The following is an 11,984-nucleotide window of genomic DNA, read 5'->3' on the forward strand; positions in this document are numbered from 1 at the left end:
GTAGAGACGCCGTTCTCGACGTCCAGCTTTGAACGCCGAATGTGGGAACGCTACAGCCATTTGTTTCGCGTCACGCCGGAGAGCCTGCGTCCCCACATAAGGTTATATCATACTATTGTTCCCTGTATATGCTGCGGATCCTGCGTGGCACCTTGCATCTGGGGGGATTGACAGGGCGAACCTATCGGGCATTGAAGCGAGGGTGGATCGTAGAGGCCACCCAGGGAGCCACCAAGGCCCGCGCCGAGACTGGGCCCCAAAGCCGCGTTAAGCTCGGGCATGGAGGGCAGGCCCACGTCGAGGATGCCGGTGTTGCTGGCGCCGCCGCCCTGCGAGCCTTCTTCCGGCGGTGTCACCTCCAGGCCGATCGAGCCGTTCAAGGCGATCTTGATCGGGTTATGATTGGAATGATGCGAGAGCGCTCCCAGACCGATATCCTCCAGACTGCTCTTCCGCCTGGCCGTCGTCGTCAGGCTCTGTCTCAGAGAATTACTTCGTCGCAACAGAATATCGTCGACCACTCTCAACGAGTTTGAGCGACCGCGCAGAGTTCCGGCCACGGTGGGACTATCGGGTAGAGACAACGAGTTTGATTTTGTCGTGCTGAGGGGTGGCGCCCTGGCCAGACCTATGCTGGATCCACGACGGCTTCCCGGACCACCTGTCTGCAGACCCGCAGCCGCGACCGCGGCGCTCATCTGTGACACTAGCTGCGCCGAGCAGAAGCTGATGTTGCTTTTGCGCCGAGAGTTGTGTCGCTCGAACGTCTTCTGTGCGGAGAACGGGCTCGGTCGCACCAGGTAGACGATATCGCCCTCCTCAAGTTTCAGGTCGCAGCTCGGGTTGATGATCACGTAGGAGAGGCTGCTGCGCTTCTCCGATACATCGTCGTAATCGGCGACTGGTAGATTCAGCGATTCCATCCGCGAGCGCACCAGGTTTGCAATCTCCGCCCGTTCGATCTGCTGCGCGTGGTTGTCGCGCGCCTCGTCGCCGAGGCTCACCGAATACTAGCAATATATGAGAGAGATGAAGTATTAGTATACATGCACTCGCTGAGACACACAGGCAGTCTGCTGTGACGATCGGTAATATCAACGAGGTAGCATTAATAGTGCCATTGTTACCATTCTTTTCTATTTATACGTAATTTTACATAAACATTGTGCATCCAACATTACTAATTAAATTATTATATTTATAAAATGCAGTATAAAGTATTGCGTCTCTGTAGAACGTGTTAGAAGCTTGTTTTTAATTTTAATATTATCTGATTTGGCAAAGTGTCGTATAAATGTAGAAATATAAGTTTTTCGAAAGAGAAACGATAAGTTAATATATTCACGTATGAGTTATCTAATGCCATAAAATTAATTTAATAAAAATGTATATTTATGTATCATTATATTATGCGCCAGATGCAACAAGTGGCTTGCAAGATATTATTACAATAATGTTATGATTAAAGTGACATCATTAAAATAATCACACCTCTTCGATAGAAGCCGAACGTCACAATCGATTGACCTTAAATCTAAGCAATAAATAAGAACGTCTTCGACTTGTGAAGACGAAGAATTCCTGACACGAGTATAATCAATCGGGGATGCAACGACGTTTTACATGCGCTGCTGTGCTGCGGCAGACGAGTCTGGATGTCCATCAGACATATATGTGAGCGTGATAAAGAAAGAAAAAAGGAGATGTAGGTATAGAGCGATAGATTGAGAGAGGCGGGAAGGGGAGGGGGAGTATACGTGATGAAAATATATGTACAAAACAGTCGGAAGAAAGAAAGAAAGAAAGAGAGAGAGAGAGAGAGAGAAAGAGAGAGAGAAAAAGAGAGGAGAACAGCCACCACGTCGACGTTTTACTCACAGCAGATGCACCCTTGTCGCGGGTGGCGCAATTCGCAAGGCACGATGCTGCCGCCGAATGACGCATCTTGTACGTCACACCGACGCCGGCGTCGCTTTCCGCGTCTGAATCGCCCTGCTAAAACGACAAGCAATTCTACCCTTACTAATGATAGCGCATCGCCGCGATGCCGTGCCGTATTTCGCGTCCGAGCGCAGCGCGTTGCTGTCACTCGATGTAAACGATTCGAGATCTTCCTTCCATCCAGAGAAGTAAGTGTTTCTCACTAAGGATGCTCAATACGTAGCACAAACGAGCTCTTGTATTTTTATCGAAACGCTTTCTATATCATTTTGCACTATAATATCAATAAATCATTTTTGCTTTCCCGTGGAAAAAAGGATTTGATATATTAAAATTAAAGCTACGTAGCTCTAAACATTTTTGAAAATCTATCAATTTGCCAATTCTTCAGTACTTTATCACATATCGGAGATTATCAAGGAAAGCAACTTTGTAAGAGCATACTAAATCTAGCACAATGCAAATTTAAGAACGCAGAGATCAATGAACTGGAAAGATAACGTGCTATGAGAGTCAGTTCGTCAAGATGCAACGGTCCCGCGGCTCGTTAGTTACACGCGGCAGGATTAGGCCGAGAAATGCCACGAGAAGAGAGATGGGGCAGGAAACAAAACCAAAAAAAAAAGAGCGAGAGCACAAGCATGCGCTACTCACAGCCGCCATTCAAAGATTCTTTTCCTATCCTTATAAAAAGTACAAGTAACAAACTATTTCGGTTAGACTTCTCTCTAGATGAGAAATGTGATATTACTTACGTGAGACGAATCGGATACGGTAGTGTCCTGCGTCCTGTATATTCCAATTGGTATCTCGCAAGTGGTCGAGCAGAGTTTCTGATACAACCTGCCGTACGTCCTTATCCACATGTCTTCCTTTGTTATACGCATCTGCAATTATCATTATCGTGATTGATGACAATCAATAACAAATATAAAGCTAAATAGATTCTTTTTTATAACAACTTCTATATAAAAATTGTCTGAATAAATTATTTTTCTATTGACAGGTTGCTGTTGCAATTGCATCCTTCTTATACTTATATTATATTTCACATATTAATAAAATATATATTTTAAACAATTATTCACCGACGTCAGAAACCCAGATCCTGGCGCTTGGTCCACTCCTAATAATAATCTCACGAATGTTATCACGTAATCCTTGACGAATGCTTGATAAAGCAAAGTGTCTAACATCGAGGCGCTGAAGACACTGCCAGCGGCGAACGGCAGTCGAAACATGTACGATATGTGAGATCCTCTCTCTTTTTCTCTCTACAAACATACATAGTGTTAATTGTTAATTTTATTTATTTATAAATACCGCCAATTGTTGTGTGCAATTGTTCCTAAAATCTGTCACAAACTCTCATACATCTTCCGCTAACGTGCACGAGCATTTCTTGTCATTTACATATGTCCGAAATATGTCAATATTTTAAATGTGAAAGAGCAGTATCAAGTTTTTCAAGTGTTTCAATAAATATATCTAACCAATACACGCAAGCATTTTTGCATAATTTTATTATATTGGTCATACCAATCGTTAAACACATAAATTATTATTTAAAAAATAAGCAATTTTAAAATATTTTTTAATATATATATATATATTGATCTTTCTAATAATCTACGATGTAATAATGTCAAAGTTAATTAAACCAAAAATTTATCTGATAATGCATGATACATTACAGTTACATAAAATATGTTTTTAATTTACACACACATGATAAAAAAATCAGCTTTTTTATTTCCTTCTCTAATCATTTCAACTAATACTGATTAAAAAATTAAAATTTTTGAAATGTAATCTATTTGGATAGATCTATTTTAATAGATATTTATGTTAGCAATATTGAATCCATTCTCAATATCGAATATATCAAATATGCAAATCTTCGGACATCTATCCATGTCGCAACGCGTCGTGCAATGTAGCGTGAAATATACGTGAAAGAGATACGAAGATGTTATCGCGATGATAAGTAATGACGTGGCATAACAAGACGAAGACGAAAAGGACTTCCAATTTTGATGTGGAAATTTCAGCTCGCAAATTTAAAGAATAATAAGATTTATATTAATATTTCTGTAACTTGCAGCTAAAATATCTAACGGCATTCCGTAACACGGAGTTGAAATATACATTGTTGCATATAATTATATTAAGTGTTTTAATTTCAAATCATCGCCATTAGTCTTCTTCTAAATCACTATGTAATTCTAAATTATAAGTATTATGTATATACTATACATAATCTACATTTCATCCATCTATTCAGTTGTGTCACGTAATAAGAAGCAAATTCATCGTAACTCAATATAATCGTCATTTAAAATTTTTGAATGAGCATATTGTCATACTGAGTATGAAACAATACTTAAAGATTATGTAAGAATTATATTTGCTGAATATATGCAGCGGTTGACAAAATAAATCATGCTTAATAATGTATAATAGAAAAATAAAATAATATTATACGCTTGCAGAAACACAAAGAAAGTGCCTATGGCACTTTGAAAGATCTAATCTATTAAGCAGCATCAATTTTTCGTGTATAATATATATATATGTATGTATATATATTATAGATATGAGTCACACACTATGCTATATAATATCAATTTAAAATTAAAAAATACTAGAAAAAATGGCTATCGATATGGTAAACTTAACGGCACGATAGCTATATGTATATAAAAAATAATCAGTTTATTGTGAGACACATGCATCAATATCTAGATTTTTAATCCTTTCAGTACGATAGTACAAAAGTGTAAAACGATCGTTACGGCCGAGACAATATAAATACAACTTGCGATGTCATATAATTATCACATTAATTAAATATCTTTTTTAATAAAAATCTAAATGGAAATGTCATTTCTATTAGCAGAAATTGTTTCAAATCTATTTAGCACAACATGTATTTTTGATTATACAAAAATAAGATGGCACATATATATGACTTTAATGAACGTTCTTTTTGAACGGGATTCTATGTACGTTTTCCGTAATGAAAGGATTAAGCAGCTACCTCTAAAATATTGATCATAAAGTTTCCAGTATTCTCCACGTTTTTATCGCTCTCGTAAGATATCCATGATTTGTAAAAAAAAATTCTTTGTTTTTAACAGTCCGTTAAATTTTATCACATTGGGTAAATATTAGTTAATCAGTACATATTTTTTGTAAACCAACTATTTATAACCAATTTTTTTAATAATTGATCATATTTACTCAAAAGGATAATTTATCCTTTGAAATGACATGTAATAGCCGATCTAGAAGAATCTGGCGATGATGTATCGGTTATAATGTGATTACATGCTACATTTTGTCCTCCTTTCAGAGTTCTATTAAAATATCTGTCTCGTTTCCCTCCGTGTTATAGTATCGCAGACAGAAGAATAAAGTAAAGCTGCGAAGGTGCTGGTAAAGTCGACAAGGGACGCAACGAGGGTGCATGCGGAAAACAGCACTTAGAGCAAAGTGGTTTCCGCGCGCGAAGCGACTTTACTCTCGTAATTTCTTTTCGCTTACTTTCAACAGCGTGGGTTTACGAGGTCGGCTATCGCAAATCTCGGAAAGCGTCCTTTTAAGTTTCTCGCAACCTCGAACGCTGCATCCGCCGAAATTAGATTTGTATAAAAGTCACGTCGGAAAATAGCGAATCATGGAAAAGAGAAAGAGTTTCACGAGCTCAAGTCAGATAAAAATGTATTTTTAAGATTATTCGGTAGATTATTTATCGGAGATTACTTGTGTTTATAAATCACTTCGGATATAGATTTATAGATATACGAAGATATTAATTTTATAATTGATGTATTTTTTTTTTTTTTAAATTGGGTCAAGTGCGTTGCAAATACTTGAGATGATATACGAGAGCGACAACAACATTAAAGATGGTTGGCAGTCAATCGATCAATCAATTCAACAATCAGTCAATCCATCATCAATCAGAGGTCGGAGAATGAGTGATATCGTGTTACCGGGGAGCCCATCGAAGGCTCATCGGAGTAGTTGTCATCGGTAGTAGTACTGAGGAGTACCTTTTCCATTTTGCTGAGATGCAAAGCGTACTTGTCGTGCGCCCGGAATTGCATGAAACGCATATTACTCGACTGGGACAGTTCCGTTATGCTCTTTATGCTCGGGAAGAATCTATCGAGAAAATGGAAATAAATAAAAGTTAAAAGTAAAAAAAAAGTTTTATATATACGATATAAATAAACATATAATTTTTATCAATTATCTCTATTACGTAAATATATTTGTCATTATTATAAACATTACATTTTAGCTATTTTGATTCCTTTTTCATTTTTATTCAAATTTTCTTTTTTATTTTAAAATTATATTATAAAAATTATTTAATTTTGAATAGTGAAAATATTGTAAATCTCAAATAAATTGTGCATTTAAAGATTAAAAGACATGTATATGTTTGTATGAAACTTTAAAAGTATATCTCAAACTGAAAAATCGTATATATATATACGTATATAATCTTTACACTAAACAGCAATGAATATCTTGGCCCAGATTCAAGTAATAAGTTTGTGGTCAAAACACTTCTCATCAGATAAATTCCGTAGTACATGCAAATACTCACTTGAACATAGTTTGCACCGCAACTATCGTGTTACAATCAGCTAGGGTATCCTCTTCGGCGGAATTGTTGAGCTCCTTGTTTACGACCACGACGTTCTCTGCCAAAGTGATACCGGCCCGAAGAAGGTCGTCCAAGCAGTCGATGGAGCCGCGCATCCAATAGACCAACGGAAAGTAGGACACCGCGTCGAGAAACGCGATTTCCGGTTTCCTCTCCAGCAAAAGGATGATCGGATTCAATGACGTTTTCGACCTGGGAAATACTATTGCTCGTTAATTGTTCACCAACCCTATTCATATCCACGTCGATCGAATGATTACTTCTGACTAGCGACACAGAACAGTTTGTAACATTCAACGAAATATAATACTCTGTTGTTATGTATAACACACTCTTCATTTTTAAAATTATCTATCTGTTAAGTATTAAAATAGAAAATATTTTATTAAAAATACGACGGATATAAATGGCTTTTCGTGGAAGCGCCGCCACAATAACAGGTTTTTAAATTTTGTTTTAAGGCCTTAACATTTGTTACACAGTTAAAAAAATATTTGAAATGTTTTATAAATGATCGGATATTTCTTTAATTAATGGAAAGTGTGTTAATGTGAATGGCAGAGAGATATACATATATTTAAAAAATAATGCTAAAAAATTACTTATATGTATAATAATCTTACTTATATAATAATCATACATTTTTATATAATTCAATAATTATAGCAATAGCAAAATACAAAATAACACTGCAAATGATAAGATTTTTACTTATCTTGTACAAGTGTAATTTTGTAAAGTTAAATAAACAGTTCAAGCTAAAAAATGACATATTAAGGCACATCAATATTGCGATACGTACCTAAAATGTGCTCTTAATGGTATTATAAAGTTATAAATCCCATTGCTGGCGTAATCGGCCGCCAATATGATGGTCTTATTTTGCCAATTGTATTCTTTGGCGTTCCTATAGCTGCAATGCTGGCATACCTAAATCAAAAAGACGAAAAGAATTGTGAGTATCGAGGGAATCGGTACTTGTTTTTTTTTCAATTTTTATACAATTTTATTTTATTTTCTAAATTCTCATACCTGAGCCAGTTGAAGGCAACAGAGCGGCTTCTTCTCTTTGAGAAGATAGCACAAGGTCGGCGAAACTCCAATGAATGGTGAAACCGGCGGAAATCCCTTGACAATCCTGCAACGTCGTTGAAACTTGATTATCTCATCCCGACACTTTTACGTGTGATGCTAGATTTTTACGCCGTGCTTCTTATTAAAGAAACGTCGCTCGAGAAGACTCAAGTGATAACGCGATTACTCGAGAAGGCGTCTCATCAGCTGGTAGAGATACTGGCGCATGATCAAAACTGCCACTCGTCTTTTTTTCAAAAATTAAATCAAGATTGAATCGGTTTTATCATATTTTTTGTTAGCCATAGTTTATAGATGCTCGACAGTTACTTTAGAACTCGCAAGAACGCGCTTTTTGATACGTGGCGAAGATATACGACTTTTCGCAGAAAGTTTAACTCTCGAATATCGTTTACCGATTTTCAGAGCTCCCTGAAATCCGGAGATGGGTCTCTTGAAGAAGATGAAAGAGGGGACAAGTAGCTTTACACTACTCTCGAATCTCGTGAGTATCATCGCGTCACGCAATCCAAGCGGCGAATTGTGGACAGTGTTCGATATCAGGATAGTGTTATGCCTGACCGGAAGCATTTATCGCGCTCATAATGCCGCTGTGTTTGTTCGTAAATTATATCCTTAGGTAATTTATATTCACGATTAATATCGCTCTGCAAAATTTTACGACATAGTTAATGGTGTTCAAGACACACGAAAGTTTCAGTATAAAATTTTTATATATATTTTTAGTTGGCAATTTATTTTTGAAACAATCACGAAACAAAAAAATTACTTATTATTATTATATTATATCTAGCACTAAAAATTTATTATTTATATATTTTTTCTTAATTTTTTTTCTTAATTAGACATTACATATTTAATCTCGATGTGTGAGTTGCTTATATATTTAACGAATAATTAAAATAACGATGATAAAATAAATTTATATTTAATTTAAATCAATTTGCTGGTGGAAAACCACGTATATCAATATAGCATATTGCAAATATTATAATCGGAGGATTATCGGACATCTGTTTTCGATATATACTTACATCGAGACCATTTTGATAAGCAAACTTCTAGTTTAGCTAAGACATGTACTATGTTATAATAAGTAAATTAAAATCCTCAAGATAAATAAATATAGGTTTTAATAACTAATCAAGCAAATTAAATTGAGAGAGAGACAGAGAGAGAGAGAGATGTGTAGAAGCGTAAAACGAGAGACTCACCCTTTGTAACTGCTGGACGGAAGTCGTGCGACAAGACGGCAGTGCAAGAAGGAAGACATCGAAAACATCCATGAGAACATATAGGGTGTCAGGCAGGACAGCATCGAGCAGCGATTCAACGGCACCGTCCGGTGCCGTTAGTGAAACAGGCATCGAGAGACATTGAGACAAGACACATCGACCATTGACTTGCACGATTATACTTAAATGATTAAAGATGGAAGGGATAAACATTTCGCGGTGCGTCAAAATAGATTTGCGTCTAACGATAAATGTTTAACGACTCATTTATCATGTTCGGTTCCCCATTTCATGTTCGCAGAGAGATAAGCCCAGAAAAAAACATACAAATAATACATAATATAATAAAAAAATTTATAGTCCGACTTATCTTTTATCCTACTTTGCTTCGTATCGCTTTGTAAAATTCTAAAAATTCATTCTAAAAATTTATTCTAAAAATGTCTTTATCTATAGAGATATCAGAGATCGTACTTGTGTTGCTAACTATATAAGCATAGCACTAATCTACTTTTGACTAGTAGAATAAAGGAATATTATAAAAATATAAAATTTTTCATTATTTATGCAAAATATTCTAGAAGGCGCGTGCTTCCTCTACACTATATATAAGAAAGAGCGTCTTTTCTATCTTGAAAAGAATATATAAATATTTGATATATAAATTCATATATAATAAAAGCAAGGTGAATTATTTTTGCAGTTAATTTTAAATAAATTTTAACAAGTACGAAGTTCAATAGTCACAAGATAATTGAAATTAAATATTAAAAAGCTTTCCATGACTCTTCGGGAATATTTTATAAATATGAAAAGCAGATATTTAACTTTGTTTTTGAGTGTTTGTATTATATTTCCTCCAATAAATTGAAAAAGCAAAAAAGTTTATCTTTCAACAAAATTTTAATTATCAATTTTTACACATAAAAAAATAGCAATTTAGAATCCATGTTCTAAGATTCTAAGATATTAAAATATGTGAAATGGATAACATACTTAGCACTTTAGGTTTACAGATGAGAGAAGGATATCGGCAAGGGATCATTAGCGACATGATAATTATGCATAAAACGTTATATGTCTTATTTTATGCCAAAAATGTTTTTAATTAAAAAATATCTGAATAAAGTATATTATTCAATGTAATTTCAATAAATTGAAGCGATAATTTTTTCCTCGTAAAATTTCGGATTAAAATTAATGGGGATTAAAATTTATTTTTAATTGCAGTCATTTTCATTCGTTATACAAACTAGAAGGATATAAGCACTCATGCTTTCGTGAACTAACGTTATCCTGCTGACAAGATAACGACGGTGTCGAGAGTATCCGAGATGAAGATAAGAGTACGTTGCAAAGGCGCGAACGCGCATGATGCATGCTTGCGTAACTCTCCGAGTGTAGGTAGTCGCATAAATGACCTCTCTTTCGATGTCACACAAAATGAACGAACAATCGTGCCTTTCCTGATGTTTCCGCGCTAACGACGTCATTAAATTAAAAGAGCGCCGAGCTGTCTTTCAGAGAAACACGAATGACTTTGTGTCCAGTCTGATCCTGCAAAGGCTTTTTTGCGAAATTTCATGGTAATGAAATGACATAGAATTTAGCGTTAATAATCAAAATTTTAAAAATTGACATGAAATATGCCATATTATTATTTTAATTAATTGAATTATTTGCTGCAGTTTAACAAAAAGGTAAATATTTTTTATAATAAATATACGCAGACTATTATATTACTGTCCTTCTTTCTTTTGCTACAGCAACCTTTGCAATGCCCAGAGATCGAGTTCAAGGCTGGTAAATGAAGTTTCAAAAGCTAATAAATTAATTTATACGCATGTGAGCACACGCATCTAAATCAGAGGGATATTGATATATAGGATAAAATGTGATAAAAATTATATCAGAGATCACATAAAGAACTAAAATAATTGCATAATAAAAATTGCACTGAAAGAATGAGACGCTCAAAAAGTCATTTTAAACTCTCTGTCAAATTTAATTTGTAACGACCTACTTATATATATATATGTATACTATATATATTATATGACAATGAGAAATGTGGAAATTTTTTTTTTAAATTTGTGGTTTTTTTCACAAGAAATTTATATATAACTAAGACGCGTGTAAACTTAAGAGAAAAAAAAGACGCAGAGATTTGTAGACTTAATTATGTTTATATGTGTAATAATTACGTGTAATTTTTCTTCATTTTTATTAATCATCCCTGAAATTTTAAAATCTTTCTTTTGCGGGTTGTCTCCAGACTTTGCGGTTATTGTGCAAATATAAAAAATATAAAGTGCATACAATATATGCATAAATATAAAAAATATATGTGTATAATGCACATAAACAAATCCGATGCTTAAGACCGCGTCATGCAAGTGCACGAGACAGAGTGCGAAATTATTTGTTCTCGGAGAATCTTGTGCGATTGTGCTAGAGAAAGATCGTTCATAACAAATATTAAACAAATCGGAAGAAGAGAAAAAAGTGGACATACATTTCTGCTAATAATTTTTCCTCTACTTCTCTTCGAAAATAAATATATTGATTGACTTCTCTAATTCAATGAGTTGTTCTTCGTGCTGCATTAATTATCAAGGATCCGTGATATCTCCACGGATCCTTGAATGTAATGTATATCACGAGAAAAACATACTTACGCGATTTTCTCGCTTGGCGATCTCCAGGGAACATCGTCATCCATTTCGTCCTCCGACTCATCACCGTCGTGGTCTAAGGATTCCTGACCAGGCAAATGCAGCGTCGAGCTAGTCAGCATATCTGGTACTGGCAGAATACTCGGTCTTCTGCTTCCTGATTGCAAACAAAATGATTATTATGCAGGATGTTTTGTTAATCATTGATACTCATAAATATGACATTAACATTAATTCTTTATTATAATATTAAATAAGATTTTATTCATGCGTTGAAATGATTTGGTATAATAAACATATAGTTGACTTAATCGAATCAATTAAGTTAATTTTTTATAAGAATTTAAACTGCAGTAT

General features: G+C 35.0%; 1 protein-coding gene across 1 annotated transcript in view; it reads right to left on the reverse strand.

Moving 5' to 3' along the window:
• Positions 1–11,984, reverse strand: part of LOC115245682 — a 145,125-nt gene that overhangs the window by 5,801 nt on the left and 127,340 nt on the right. Inside the window, exons 19-29 of the mRNA XM_029824106.1 lie at positions 11,631–11,795; positions 8,932–8,940; positions 7,655–7,760; positions 7,425–7,552; positions 6,563–6,814; positions 6,000–6,111; positions 3,030–3,215; positions 2,697–2,828; positions 1,879–1,995; positions 1,589–1,651; positions 114–1,010 (exon numbers count right to left, since the gene is read on the reverse strand). Of these exons, the coding sequence (XP_029679966.1) occupies positions 114–1,010; positions 1,589–1,651; positions 1,879–1,995; positions 2,697–2,828; positions 3,030–3,215; positions 6,000–6,111; positions 6,563–6,814; positions 7,425–7,552; positions 7,655–7,760; positions 8,932–8,940; positions 11,631–11,795 (2,167 nt within the window). The remainder of the gene's footprint in view (positions 1–113; positions 1,011–1,588; positions 1,652–1,878; positions 1,996–2,696; positions 2,829–3,029; positions 3,216–5,999; positions 6,112–6,562; positions 6,815–7,424; positions 7,553–7,654; positions 7,761–8,931; positions 8,941–11,630; positions 11,796–11,984) is intronic.

Source organism: Formica exsecta, unplaced genomic scaffold (assembly GCF_003651465.1).
Source record: "Formica exsecta isolate Colony F162 unplaced genomic scaffold, ASM365146v1 scaffold125, whole genome shotgun sequence".
NCBI classification, from domain to species: Eukaryota; Metazoa; Arthropoda; class Insecta; order Hymenoptera; family Formicidae; genus Formica; species Formica exsecta.